Here is a 14,523-nt window from a genome sequence, read left to right on the forward strand (position 1 = left end):
TGTTGAACAATTTCTTCCTAACAAAAAAATAATCTTTAAAGTGTTTTAAATCCTTCAGACTGAATCTGTTTTAACTAATATCTTTTACAAATTATTAAACTTAAATTAACTTCTACAATTGTTTTATGACAGTTTTTACAAGAATTGGCTGTTTTATGTCACTAAAATCATATTTATTTCTCCATGAATTTATTTATAACTTATAACTCAAATAAATTACACCTATCACAACCACACTTGTTAGTCCACACAGGAGAGAAACCCTTCAGCTGCTCTTTTTGCAGTAGAAGTTTTACCCAAAGAGACAGTCTGGCCAGACACATGTTAGTTCACACTGGAGAGAAATGCTAAACCTCAGACTGACATATGAACCAGTAAGTTGGGAGCAGCTATGACGTTTGAATTGAAAGGGTTTATATGAAACAGTTACAGTGTAAGGATCCTTCTTCTCTCCTGATATCTTCTCTTCTTTCTGTCACTCTGTTTCCTTGGAGGCCTCTGTGTTGGGTAGCACAAGTTCTTCAGACAGCTCATGTGTAACCTTGTAATAAATAAACTGATGTAGAGTGAGAAAGACTTTCATCTACTTGTGTTATTTTGTGTCGAGTGTCTAAAGTGTCTTTGATAAAGAAAAGGAGTTCAGCAGATCCTGATGCAGAGCGACCACAGTCAGGTCAGGTCGATGTCGATTTCACTGAAAACCTGTAACCCTTAATAAGAATCCTGCAGTCAGAATACAAAATAAAGAAAATCACAAACTGAATGATAACACCTGTAGATGTCATCTGGCATTCTGGATTTACTCAACATATTGTTAGAAGAAACGATAGAGATGCATTATAGCCTTCAGTGTGTGTAACTAAATGGTATATGGTAAAAAAAAACACTTCAATGGTGTGTTTATTTGTTCTGTTATCATTTCTCTCTTTGGCTTCCTTTTTGCTGCTTCACTGCGTTTTATACATTTTCAGCTAAGAGGAAAATGATTCTTCGATTGGTCTTGGCGCTATCCAATTCCCACGGTAACCTGACTCGTCATCAATCTTAAAACTTTTCTTATTTCAACAAAAGTAACTGCTTTCATTTATCAATATTTCACCTACAAGCAGACCCTTATTCTAAAAGACTGAACACATTGGTTGGGGTTAGGCCACGATAGTAAAAGAGTTCAAAGAGGAGACTTTAATGCAGCGAGGTTACAACTGTTTATTGTGTGTGGTTCTGAAAAGCAAGGAAAATATCTATGAACAAAATTCTTCCCATATACATTCCTATTATAATTGTAAAGTAATCTGGGGAAGCAGTTTTCCACTTATACAATGTTAACCATGCATCTTTTAGCATCCTTACCTTCCTTTTTCTCATTTTAACACCAAACAACACAAATCAGAATTTAAGTTAATATCACCATTAAATGAATCTGAATTTTAGTATCTATTCAGTTCTTTATCTTTTGTTTACAATTTAAACAAACCAGTTAAATGTGTTCAATATTAATTATTATTTACCCTTCTAATTTAATTGTTTCCTGTGAACACTACACTATAAAACCAGAATGCAGAGTGCATCACTATGAAATAAACAGCCTACATTAAATACATGTCACCATTCAAACATTCTGAACAGATAATTACCAAAGAACACAGCACACTTACCAAAGGTATCTCTGCTGTCTTCCTTTCACTGAATTCAGCCTGAAAGTGTCTCAGCCTCTCACCTCACTCCTGCTCTCACACACACCGCTGACACTCCTGTCTGTCAGTTAGAGCCACTCAGCAGGTTTACACACCTGGCTCACAAAGGTTACCTGATTTCCTGACCTGCTCAGTGCTGCTCTCCAGTGTTCAATACAAACTTTAAATAAAGGCTGACAACAGAGATAACCTGATAAGTAATAATAAAGCTGATTAACCTTTAAACACAAAGTAAATAAAAGCATATTAATATTAACATTTTCTGTTTGTCCTTAGATTTTAACAAAACAAAGACTGATTTAAAAAAATCCCCCAGACACCAAACATTTGTTATATGGAAAATAACTTTTTTTTTTCATAAATAACAACAGTGATCAAGTAATGAAATTGGCATCTAAAGGGTTAAAATCCTCAAAATGATTGAATGTTTGGTAGTTTTGAGCAGGGCTGAAGTTGTTTAAGAGATTTATGCAGAAAAAAGGAACAAAAAAAAAGTAATCTGTTCTATTTTTATAGCAGATTTGTGGAAGTGGACATTTTTGTCCTTAATGACTTAAGAGGGTAGTAAATTAAACTGATGCCTGAGGGTTTAAAGTGTGTCTTATACAGCAGATTTGATGGTAATAACAGCTTATTTCAAGGACCTTCATATAAAGTGTTACCCAAGAAGAACTTAGACTGAGGTTCTGTCTGTGTTTAAACAGATGTCATGAAACAGGGTAACTAAACCTCATATTTTCAGTTGTACTGCTCTACCCTGGAATTTAAAAAAATGCACTTAGAATGTCAATGTATCAACTTAGAGAAGGAGGGGGGGGGGGGGGGGGGCAAGACACGCCCACTCACTGCTTCACGCTGTTGTCAGCCACAACATGATACAATGTTTGCCCCACACACACACACACACACACACACACACAAATACACACACACACACACACAAATACACACACACACTTGAGTCCCCACAGTTCGCCGAGTCGGGTGACGAGGCTTTTATAGGTTTGGTGACGTGGGGCTGTACTCCTACGTCATACTGTACTCCAAAAAAACTGTTAGAGTTTTTCAAACAGAAGGGCAGACACTATGCACATTTCTAACACAATATTTCAAATTTCAATACTTTGTACTCAAATGTCGAGATTGGGACTTGGATTGATCCATAACACTACTTAATACTCAAATACAGAGGTTTAGAGTTGAAGAAAGTGGTTTTAGGGTTTAGTTACTCTTTAACCAGAGCTGTCTCAGTGCTGCGGTTTGGTCCAAAACCTGACTGGAAGACATCCAAACAGTTGTTCAATATCAAGAAGTTATTTAACTTCTGAAACACAGCTTTGTCTATCATTTGACCTCACAGAGGAAGATTTGATATAGGCCTGTAATTATTCATTATTGTCTAGATTGTTCTTTTCTAGTAGTGGCTTGATGACTGCTGTTTTCAGGGCCTGTGGGAAGACACCTGAGAGACAAGTTTACCATTTGTAACAGATCTGGAGCCATGACTCCTCCTCCTGCTGCCAATATCAAGACAGCAGGAGGAGGACTTTAATTGTTTAATTGTCACTTGTTTTTTATTGGTGAGATCAGAACAATACAGACATTAAAGAAGGGGGTCCATTGTTTTTCTGTAATGTAGAACATTTAACCCCCATTACCACCCCCACCCCCCATTATCACACCCCCCAACCATGAAACAGACCAGCTGGACAGAGTGAACAGAGTCAGCTGATCTTCAGTCAGCAGTGTTTCTCAGACTGACAGACGACACAGAGACACTGAAGAACCAGGAGACCAGAACCCAAACCCAGGATAGAGAGGTTCAGTGAATGTGGTGTTGAAGGTGTGGAGGTGGATCAGTGTGTCAGAGGAGACTCTGTAGAAGGACAGAGAGCCAGCAGGACAGTCCACATACACTGCTACTCTGTTAGAGACAGAGGAGGAGGAAGAGGAGGAGGAGGAGGAGGAGGAGGAAGAGGAGGAGGAGGAGGAGGAGGAGGAGGAGATCTCTGTTCTTACGTTTTTGTGACTGACAGAGTAACCTTCATCAGAGCAGAACAGACTCCAGGACTGATCATTAAATCCAAACAAACATTCATTACTGTCTCCTCTCCTTCTGATTCCTCTGTAACTCACTGATACATCAACCTCTCCTCTCCACTTGACCTCCCAGTAACAGCGACCAGTCAGACCAGTCCTACACAGCAGCTGAGAACACCAGTTATCAAATCTGTCTGGATGATCAGGATATGACTGAAGCTCCTCCACACGTGTCACCTTCCTGTTGTTGTCAGACAGTTTCAGTTTTCTGTTCACTGTGTTTGTGTCCAGTTCCAGCTCACAAGCGTCTGATGGAGAGAACGAGACACAACACAGCTGCAGGTTATCATCTGTTCATTCATCAACAACTTTACTGACACTTACTGATAGGGGTGTAAAGGTACACGTACTCGGACCGGACCGTTTCAGTACAGGACTGATCCGAGTACGCGCGGAACAAAAGTGATTTAATCTGTGTTCCCACACGGACCGCAAAGCAGAAGCACAGCTCAGTGTGGAGGAAGGCTGTGGCTGCTGGTATGGGACACAGCTTTTAGTTAATAACTTGTAAAAAAGTTCAAACATAAACTGTGCAAACTGTGCAGATTAGTAGTTCCTCGAGTCCTGTTGGTCTGGACAGTTGCATATAACCGGGATGGAGTTCTTTTTACAGACTTACTCTTAAGTTTTGTTTTCATTTTCATCGATGATCCCGCTCAAACAAAGAGCAACAGGGGAGGGGGAGACGCGTCTGTGTGGGAGAATAACCTGCAGCAGAGACGTGCTGTCAGGGGAGGCAGGTGAGGCTCGTCATCATCAAAAGTAAAAAACAAATAATCATTAAATCAAATAAATATTAATATTTTTCTACTGATCTGTGTTATAAATGTTATTTCTGTACGATTCCAAAAATGTTCAATAATTTTCATGATCAAAATCTCTGAATTTGCATATTTCCGGCCGGCTCCGATGCGAGGTGAGGCAGCGACGAGTTGTGCCTCATCCCAGATTGCGCAATCCCTCACAAACTGGGTCGAGCGTATGCCTTTTGCTTTCTTACTGTTTGTCACCAATGTAATGTTTGTAGACACTTCTATTATCCGTCTTCACTTTCCATAGAATAAGTAATGTATTTCACATGTTTTTAACATATTTAGTCTAATTTGACATAAAACCGCACTGAAAAAGCATGAGGTGAGGCAGCTGCTTCACCTGAAGGGGGCGTGCGTCAGGTTGCGTGAGGCTCATAAGACCAAGAGTTTATGCTTGGTTTGATGGTTGCTCCTCTTCTATGCAGATTTTTTAGATAAAAAAGATTTTATATCTAAGCTTAAAGATTTCTCAAAACTGGACTTTTAATCAAAACGTGAAGTGATAAATGATGGAAGACTTTTAAATCTAAAAGAAGGTAAGGAGGACTTTTACAACAAAGTCACAGGTATATTAGTCCAGAAGGATAGGTGAATGGACTTTGTTTACAAGTAAAAGGTAAGACCATGAATACACCGCAGTATATGCCTACTTTTATTTTTATTGAATGAGTATGAATTGTGGAATTGCAATGGAAAAAACAGACAAACTGACAAAGAGACGTTGACAAGACGAGAGTAGTGTGCCGTTGTTGTTCAGCGGACATCGGGTACGTCACAGGCAACACGTCCAACTTCTTAAAGCACTTGAAAAGGCACCACGTGAACGTAAACATCACAGCAACTAGGAAAAAACAGACAGCCTTTTGCTAATAATTCTAAACGGGCCAAAGCCATAAAAAATGCCATTGAAGTTCTTATATCGACAGAGGGAAATATTAATAGTTCTGAAACTACACTGTCCCAGATGTGATTAGTTTATTATGTGCTCAAAGAGCATTCAAAAAAGTGTTGCCTTCATAAACTAAAAGGTGGAAGTGTAATTTAAAATAAATCTTTATACATATAGGCTATATTAATGACTTCATTTCATTCTAAAATACTTTATTTCATTCATATCTTTTATTTATTGGAGACTCTTTTGGTTGAAGGAAGCAGCATAAGTTTATTTTATGTTTTTTTTACAATGTTTAATTTAAAATGTTATTAAAAAGTAACCTGAGCAGGTGTACAAGTCTGAACTGTCGATGCTGCACTTAGTCCAATGTGTAAAAGGGAAATTATAAATGTTCCTAATAAAGAAAAAAAAGCGTTGCATCAGGTCCCTTTACTGTAGTGAAAATGTACCAAACCAAAGCTTCAAAACTGAGAACTGTACCGAACTGAAATGTTTGTGTACCGTTACACCCCTACTTACTGAGAGCCAGTCAAACTTACAGTTCATATTCAGCACTGAATGATGTTTGACAGCACTGAAATGTAATAATCCACTTCTAATCAAGTTCAAATGGAGTTACCATGGCAGCCAGGAAGAATGGAGATCCAAATCAACAAACACATGCAGTGAATAAAGTCTGACTAATCAAAGTGCAGCACAAAGAATCTATGAACCATCTGCTGTCTCCAACTGTTCTGTCCTCAGAGGTCACATTCAGCACAAACAGGAGCCTCATTTCCACTTTCACTGTCACACACAATGTGATGGCAGCAGGAGTGTGCCACGTCCCTTTGTCCTGTCTAACTACTTTTAAACTGTGTTTCTGAAGTCATGGAGACCATTTCTTTTCCATCAATCTAGGCTCTACAACATACATGTTTTTGTTTTAATTGAAATTGAACTGGACTGGATGAACAGATCAAAATCTGAAGAAACAGATGATAACTCAGTCCTTGTGAGTTTTTCTCTGCTTGTCTAAGGTGTAGGCCACGCCGTCCCGACCTCACCTGGCCACCTGGCGGCCTGCAGCTGACTTGTGTATTGTTGTTGGATGTTCCTGCTGGCCTGTACTATGGTGATCGTGGACTTTGCTGTGTGCCTTACTGTCTGCACAGCCAGAAGACGAGGAGGAGAGCTAGCTTATGTCTCTAAAGATATTCTGTTTCTATTTCATCACTGAATTCACGTCTGGATGTTTTTGAGGAGAGAACTTGATGTTGGAGACTCTGCATATTTACATGTTTATGAAAATGAACGTCAAATCAAAAATGATTTCTGCTGTTTTTAAAGTTGATGAGCTCCACGAGCTCGACTACGAGCAGCCGGCCAGCAGCCAACATCAAAATGTGAAATGTCACAAAAACTGCATGTTGTAAAATATACATTTCTGTTGGATGTGATGAATGGTGATTTTCTATTCACTGGATTATCACTTTTATTTCAGTTTACATTTTTTATTTCATATTTAAACTCTCATGAGTTTCCATCACCCTCACTTTTATCATCACTTTGTGTTACTTCCAGCCCTCATCCTGTTGTAGTTTGAAAGGTTTAATCATAACAGAAACACAATCTGGACAGCAGCAGGCACAAACCAATAGTTATCTAACCTCTGAATTTAGCCAAGTCATAAGATCATGTTCTGATACACAAGACACACACACACTCTTTCCTGTTAAGAGACCAGTTGTCTGTCCAGGAAACTTCTAGGAAATGGTCTTCATATAACACACATGTTGTAATTGCTCAGTGTGTTGATTGCCCATAAAAGGATGATTGGGATGTTATAAAAGTTCCGGTTGAGCGAGGACGCTGGCGTGTATGTCGCCGCTTCACGATCCGTGACAAAAATGGTGTTTCTTTTGTGCTATCTATGCTTCTCCCTCCTACTTATCCTCTACTAACAGTCTGCAAACAGATCGACTTTGCTGCTGCTTTCAGTTTGTGTAAACTGACAGCTACTCACCATCTATGCCGATCAGCTGTTAGCGCTAGCCGCCGATCAGCTGTTAGCTTCTCGCACAGCTATCAGGATATCCTCACCAGTCTGTGATCACTGGACCCTCGCCTGCCTTATTGGTGGACCGTCCTTCATCGTCGGCCACGTCGGCTCCCTACCTGGCTTGGACACGTCGCCCTGCGCCACCTGTTGGCTACCGCTGGCTGCCGCTTCCCCCCTACTCTGGCTCGGCTGCTGGTGAAGAGGCCTGCCTGACAACCAGACTGCCGGCTGCTGCTCTCCTGCTCAGATTGTGTCCAGACGGATCCCCCGTCTGCCACAAAATTGGTCCTTTCCTTATCCTGGTTTGGCTCTCATTCCTGCGGTTTTCCTGACCCCGGCTGGCGCCCGGTAGCTTGCGGCTTTCAGCCTGCGGCTAGCAGCTGCTCTCCCTGCTGCGGACATGGTACTACTAACATACTCCGCTCTGCAACTCCAGAATCTCGCCTGCCACTTCTCTCCGGACAACCTTGCTTCCATTAAATCTTTTGGACTCCTGCGCCGTCCTCACTACGTGCATAGGGCTGCCCGATGCAAGTTTGTTTACACTGACCATGCTATCCCCACTGTAGTGTCTGACCGGCACCATCATCACAACAAATCACACGTGCACAGCAGAAACCTGATACCTGTTGTTGTGTGTGTTGACAGAACCACTCCTCTCTCCCCCTCTGCTTCAGAATACACCACCGCCTCATTTATGCTGCAGAATGCTCGCTCCCTTAACAACAAAGCAAACCTATTTCACTAAATATCAAACTTTACTGACAGAGCCACGTCATCACAATCATTCAAACCGATGGTTTTATTTAGCCTATAATCGTGCATGTAGTGAGCCGTTTCCAATAAGTAACTTTCATTTTGACAATATATAAACATAAAATAAAAATAAAAAATAAAAGTCTGCCACATACATATTGCATCAGCGCCGTCTCGCCTTCATTATCCCGGACGGACCTCAGAGGACCGGACTTATACACTAATGTAATCACTGATGTAGAGTTAAACATTAGACTAACACAAAGACCATAGAGCCTCCAGTTTTCATTAATATATTTCAATATCTTGCATTTATCATCAATTGTGATTTTTAGTTTTAATAAAGAGTGCACAGAGACATGGCGATGACTTCACACATTTCACCTCCTCCATACTCAGCACATCTTCATCAGCTGCATGTATTTATTCTGTAAATAATTCAAGTGTGGACATTAAGTCGGGGCATCTCTGACACGATCATTAAGCCATATATTTGATCATAATTAGTCACAGTGCAGACGGAGATGCCCACGAAAATATGTGGCCAACAATTCAAAGTTTTTGTTGGTTGATCAAACCTTTGATTAATAATATGATAGAGTGAGGGAGAATGCTGACTGACGTGTCCTCTCTGCCACTATATGAAGAAATCAGTGTGGGTCCTGTAAACATGTAAACATTGCAGATATACTCGTGCGTAATGATGAACGGTGGATGTTTTGGCACATAGGACAGCGTGAATGCAGCAGCGACGTGGTGTCATTCTCTGAATTTTCTTCAGTTCGTGATCCTCCTGCTGCAGCAAACTACCGATATGTCCATTTTATCCTTCACTTCTGTTAGGTGGGGGTTGTCCAATGAAGAAATCGTGAAACAGACTGGAGATTATAACACCGTTTAATCGGCCGAGGTCAGACAACTTCATCAAACAAGCACGCTTCCAAATCACTTGACTGACAAAGTGCTGACAAAGTAACAGTGTTCACAGTGCTGCTTATATTCTGTCAAAAAGGTGCAACCCACAAATTCCTTTCCATTTGGGTACATCACCATAAAACAATAAAGATGACATGACACAAATTCCTTTCCATTTGGGTACATCACCATAAAACAATAAAGATGACATGACACTGATTTGTATACGTAACAACTGTAGACTCTCTGTCTAGCAAACAGTTGCTGACAACATATGGTTGGCTCATGTCCAAACATAGATCTGCTACTACTTAGGTGCTTCGCTCATATAAGGTTACAGCTTCAGACACCTAAAGGTAGGAGTGTTAACAGGTGGTAGGCAGACTTGAATAATACATTTCACGAAGTTACAAGATTAATGAATTTCATGAAAATTCATACTAACAACTTCATTCACAAGTTCCTTTGTTTCTGGGTCAGAAAGTTTCGTTTCTTCGTCTAAACTTCAGTTTTCGTGATCCAACGCTGGAAACCTTTGATCTGCCCCCTCGTTTGGATGCATTTTCATTCACGAGCTGCTTTGCATTGACCGTTTATGGTTGAATGTGGGCGTGTAGAGGGCGGAACATGGGACTAATCTACGTGCGCACATTTCCAGGTGGATGGTGATTTATAAAGGGAACATTGCGTGCAGGTGTGCGTACGAACGGTTTTATAACTCTGAATCATTTTGTGCGCACGCCATTTCTGGGTTTTTGGCACACGTACATTTTTAGTATGAATTTTACGCACTCTTTTATAAACGAGACCCCTGGTCATTTTTAAAAACCTCCTCAAACACCATCTGTTCACCAAAGCATTCAGCCTCATCTAACACTCCCCTCAGCTGATCACCCACTCCCTTTCTCCTTCATTTGTTTGTCTAGTGTTTCTATCCTTTCTCTTCTCTGTTTGTGTTTTTCTATTCCTCTCTTGTTGTCTCCCATTACGCCCCCCCCCCCACACACACACACACACACACACACACACACACACACACTTTGTAAAGCATCCTTGGGTTTCATGAAAGGCGCTATATAAATCTAAGTTATTGTTATTAACTTCTCAGAGAGAAATAAACAAATCCTCTATTCACAAGCCATAGTCTCTGTCTGATTGTTCAAGAGCATTTACTCTTCTACACTCCAACATGTGCTGCTGTGTTCTGATGAAGAGAAATGAAAACACACTCACACTTCCTCAGACCAGGCTTCAGTCCACTATGGTCCAACCTGGAGGAAGAAACCAGATCAGAATCTATTTCATACATCTTCATTTAAATCCAGCATCAGACAAGAAGCAGAGTTCATCATTCAGAAACAGTGAGACAGCTTCTGTGTGTCTGTCTGTACCTCAGTGTCTCCAGTCTGCAGTGTGGATCCTCCAGTCCAGCAGACAGCAGCTTCTCTCCTCGTTCTCCTGGATGATTGTAGCTCAGGTCCAGATGTCTCAGGGGGGAGGAGCTTAGAGCTGAGGCCAGAGACGCACAACCTTCTTCTGTGATCAGACAGCCTGACAGACTACACACACACACACACACACGCACACACGCACACACACACACACGCACACACGCACACACACACACACACACACACACACACACACACACACACACACACACACACACAACACACACACACACACACACACACACACACACACACACACACACACACACACACACACACACAAACACACACACACACATATAAACACCAACACACACACACACACACATACAAACACACACACACACACACACAACATGCTTAACATCCATTGGTCCATTCTTCTCTGTTTTACCAGTAACATCCCGTCATAACCATGCAGCTGAACAGAATAGACTTCATAATCTGATACTAATCAATATTTACTCTGGTGACAAATAGTGAAGGTAAGACAGAGCGTGAGATAAACACACAGACTGCTTTGACATCAGCAGTGATGTAGAAACAGTTCTGAACTGTTTCATCTGAAATAAAGATTCTTTAGTTCTTTATGTTCCAAACATTATCCATGGTTTGTTTGTTGGTGGGGAAAGAACTTCATATTTAACTTTCTTTATTCCAGTCCAGCTTCCTCAGACTAAAAGACTGAGAGCTATAGAACGAGCTCAGAGCTTTACAGCTTTAATGTGGAAACATACAGGAAAACTTTAAACCACCACCAAGACCCATTTAATAAATGATTCATCAAGAAAACATGATCTTAGATGAATAATGTGGATCAGCAGCACACTAACCTGAGAGTGTCCAGTCTACAGAGTGGACTCTTTAATCCAGTAGACAGCAGCTTCACTCCTGAATCCTGCAGGTTGTTGTTGCTCAGGTCCAGCTCTCTCAGACTAGAGGACTGGGAGCTGAGGACTGAGGACAGAGCTTCACAGCTTCTCTCTGAGAGGTTACAACCACTCAGCCTGAAGAGGATATGTTTGGTAAGTTAATCAAAATATCAAATAAACTAAGTACATTTAAGCTTATTGGGTAAACTTTCACATGAATAAGTCCTTACCTGAGCGTTTCCAGTGAACAGTGTAGAGTCTTTAAACCACTACACAGCAGCTTCACTCCTGAATCCTGCAGGTTGTTGTTGCTCAGGTCCAGCTCTCTCAGACTAGAGGACTGGGAGCTGAGGACTGAGGACAGAGCTTCACAGCTTCTCTCTGAGAGGTTACAACCACTCAGCCTGAAGAGGATTCAGAAGAACACAGATGAAAGCAATTACAAACTATAGTTGTTTTTTTCTGAATAAAGAGAACTACATTTGAACTGGATAGTTATGTGAGCACGTACAGAGCTTTGTTTGAAGCTTTGATCACAGGCAGCAGCCTCAGAAGAGCCTCCTCTGAAGCAGAGTATTTCTTCAGGTCAAACACGTCCAGATCTTTTTCTGATGACAGTAAGATGAAGACCAGAGCTGACCACTGAGCAGGAGACAGTTTATCTGTAGAGAGACTTCCTGATCTCAGGGACTGTTGGATCTCCTCCACTAGAGAACGATCATTCAGTTCATTCAGACAGTGGAACAGATTGATGCTTTTCTCTGCAGACAGATCCTCACTGATCTTCTCCTTGATGTACTTGACTGTTTTCTGATTAGTCTTTGAGCCACTTCCTGTGTGTGTCAGCAGACCTCGTATGAGATTCTGATTGGTCTCTAGAGAAAGACCGAGGAGGAAGCGGAGGAACAAGTCCAGGTGTCCATTAGGACTCTGTAAGGCCTGGTCCACAGCACTCTGATATAAATGTGTTGGGTCAGGTTTTCCTCTGAATAATTTAGACCTCCGGGATGTTTTTTGTTTTTCTGACATCAGATTGATTCCAGAGTTGATGAAGGTCAGATGGACATGAAGAGCAGCCAGAAACTCCTGAACACTCAGATGGATGAAGCAGAACACCTTGTCCTGGTACAGTCCTCTCTCCTCTTTAAAGATCTGTGTGAACACTCCTGAGTACACTGAGGCTGCTCTGATATCGATGCCACACTCTGTCAGGTCTGAGTCATAGAAGATCAGGTTTCCTTTCTGCAGCTGCTCAAAAGCCAGTTTTCCCAGAGACTCAATCATCTTCCTGCTCTCTGGACTCCAGTGTGGATCTGTCTCAGCTCCTCCATCATACTTGATGTTCTTCAGTTTAGATTGAACCACCAGGAAGTAGATGTACATCTCAGTCAGGGTCTTGGGTAGCTCTCCTCCCTGGTCTTCAGCACATCCTCCAGAACTGTAGCAGTGACCCAGCAGAAGACTGGGATGTGGCACATGATGTGGAGGCTTCTGGATGTCTTGATGTGGGAGATGATTCTGTTGGCTTGCTCCTCATCTCTGAACCTCTTCATGAAGTACTCCTCCTTCTGTGGGTCAGTGAACCCTCTGACCTCTGTCACCATGTCAACACACTCAGGAGGGATCTGATTGGCTGCTGCAGGTCTTGTAGTTATCCAGAGGTGAGCAGAGGGAAGCAGTTTCCCCCTGATGAGGTTAGTCAGCAGAACATCCACTGTGGTGGACTCTGTGACATCAGTCAGGGTCTCGTTGTTTTTAAAGTCCAGAGGAAGTCGACACTCATCCAGACCGTCAAAGATGAACACAACCTGGAACTCTTCAAACCTGCAGATTCCTGCTTCTTTGGTTTCAGGAAAGAAGTGATGAACAAGTTCCACCAGGCTGAACTTTTTCTCTTTCAGCACATTCAGCTCTCTGAAAGTGAATGGAAATGTGAAGTGTATGTTCTGGTTGTCTTTGTCTTCAGCCCAGTCCAGAGTGAACTTCTGTGTTAAGACTGTTTTCCCGATGCCAGCCACTCCCTTTGTCATCACTGTTCTGATTGGTTCATCTCTTCCAGGTGAGGCTTTAAAGATGTCTTCTTGTCTGATGGTTGTTTCTAGTCTGTCTGGTTTCCTGGATGCTGTTTCAATCTGTCTGACCTCGTGTTCATCATTGACCTCTCCAGTCCCTCCCTCTGTGATGTAGAGCTCTGTGTAGATCTGGTTCAGAAGGGTTGGGTTTCCTGCTTTAGCAATCCCCTCAAACACACACTGGAACTTCTCCTTCAGGTTAGATTTGAGTTTTTGTTGGCACACTGCACCAAACGTTCCTGAATAAAGAAAGACCTGAAATCAATGAACAGATTCTGATATAGATGACATGACTATCTGAGTTTGGAACTTTAAACCTCTTTGTCCTTTTTCTAAAATACTAAATCTGTTAAAATGTTCTTACTGCTCTGCAGACAGTCAGCCAGCTCCTCCTGCTTCATTCTCCTCAGGAAGTGCAGAGTGATCTTCAAAAATGCCTTTTTACAGCTTCTCCCCTGCTCTTCATCCTCACTCTGACTCTCTAAGCATTCTGGGTAATCTGGACTCAGAACCCTGTGGACTCTCTTCAGCTCGTTCTTCACAAAGGTGATGATGTTCTCCTCCAGCAGCTGGAACAGAAGGAGACACTGGATATTTAATATAAACTGGTAGAACTCAACATGTGTTTCATCTGTCAGTCTGAAGGTCAGCTGGTCTAAACAGAACATTAACTTAGAATTAAATTATTGTAATGGTAGTATATTAATTAACAGTGTGTTGAACACACCATAAAGATGGAGTCCAGGTCTGTTGGATTCTGCTGGTCTGATTGATCTCTGTGAATGTTGGAGCTCTCCTGTTGAACTCTGTGACAGGACATATTACACAAGAAAACAACGGGATATATATAATGAAACTCTGAGCCAAGATATGAGTCTTAAAACAACAGAGACATAACATTAACTTCATTTTTAA

General features: G+C 41.5%; 3 protein-coding genes across 3 annotated transcripts in view; 1 reads left to right on the forward strand and 2 right to left on the reverse strand.

Moving 5' to 3' along the window:
- The window catches only part of LOC136181104 (NLR family CARD domain-containing protein 3-like), a 724,139-nt gene that overhangs the window by 498,983 nt on the left and 210,633 nt on the right, over window positions 1-14,523 (reverse strand). The window lies entirely within an intron of this gene.
- The window catches only part of LOC136181112 (protein NLRC3-like), a 693,514-nt gene that overhangs the window by 361,351 nt on the left and 317,640 nt on the right, over window positions 1-14,523 (forward strand). The gene's annotated exons all lie outside the window — the stretch shown is intronic.
- Window positions 1,193-14,517, reverse strand: LOC136181082 (NLR family CARD domain-containing protein 3-like). Its single transcript, XM_065961328.1, is given in 9 exon segments — window positions 1,193-4,042; window positions 10,447-10,480; window positions 10,601-10,772; window positions 11,498-11,671; window positions 11,767-11,940; window positions 12,048-12,951; window positions 12,954-13,847; window positions 13,973-14,177; window positions 14,473-14,517. Coding segments are annotated over 9 exon segments (3,198 nt in total). The 3' UTR covers window positions 1,193-3,446.

This window comes from Labrus bergylta, chromosome 2 (assembly GCF_963930695.1).
Source record: "Labrus bergylta chromosome 2, fLabBer1.1, whole genome shotgun sequence".
In the NCBI taxonomy this organism is placed as follows: Eukaryota; Metazoa; Chordata; class Actinopteri; order Labriformes; family Labridae; genus Labrus; species Labrus bergylta.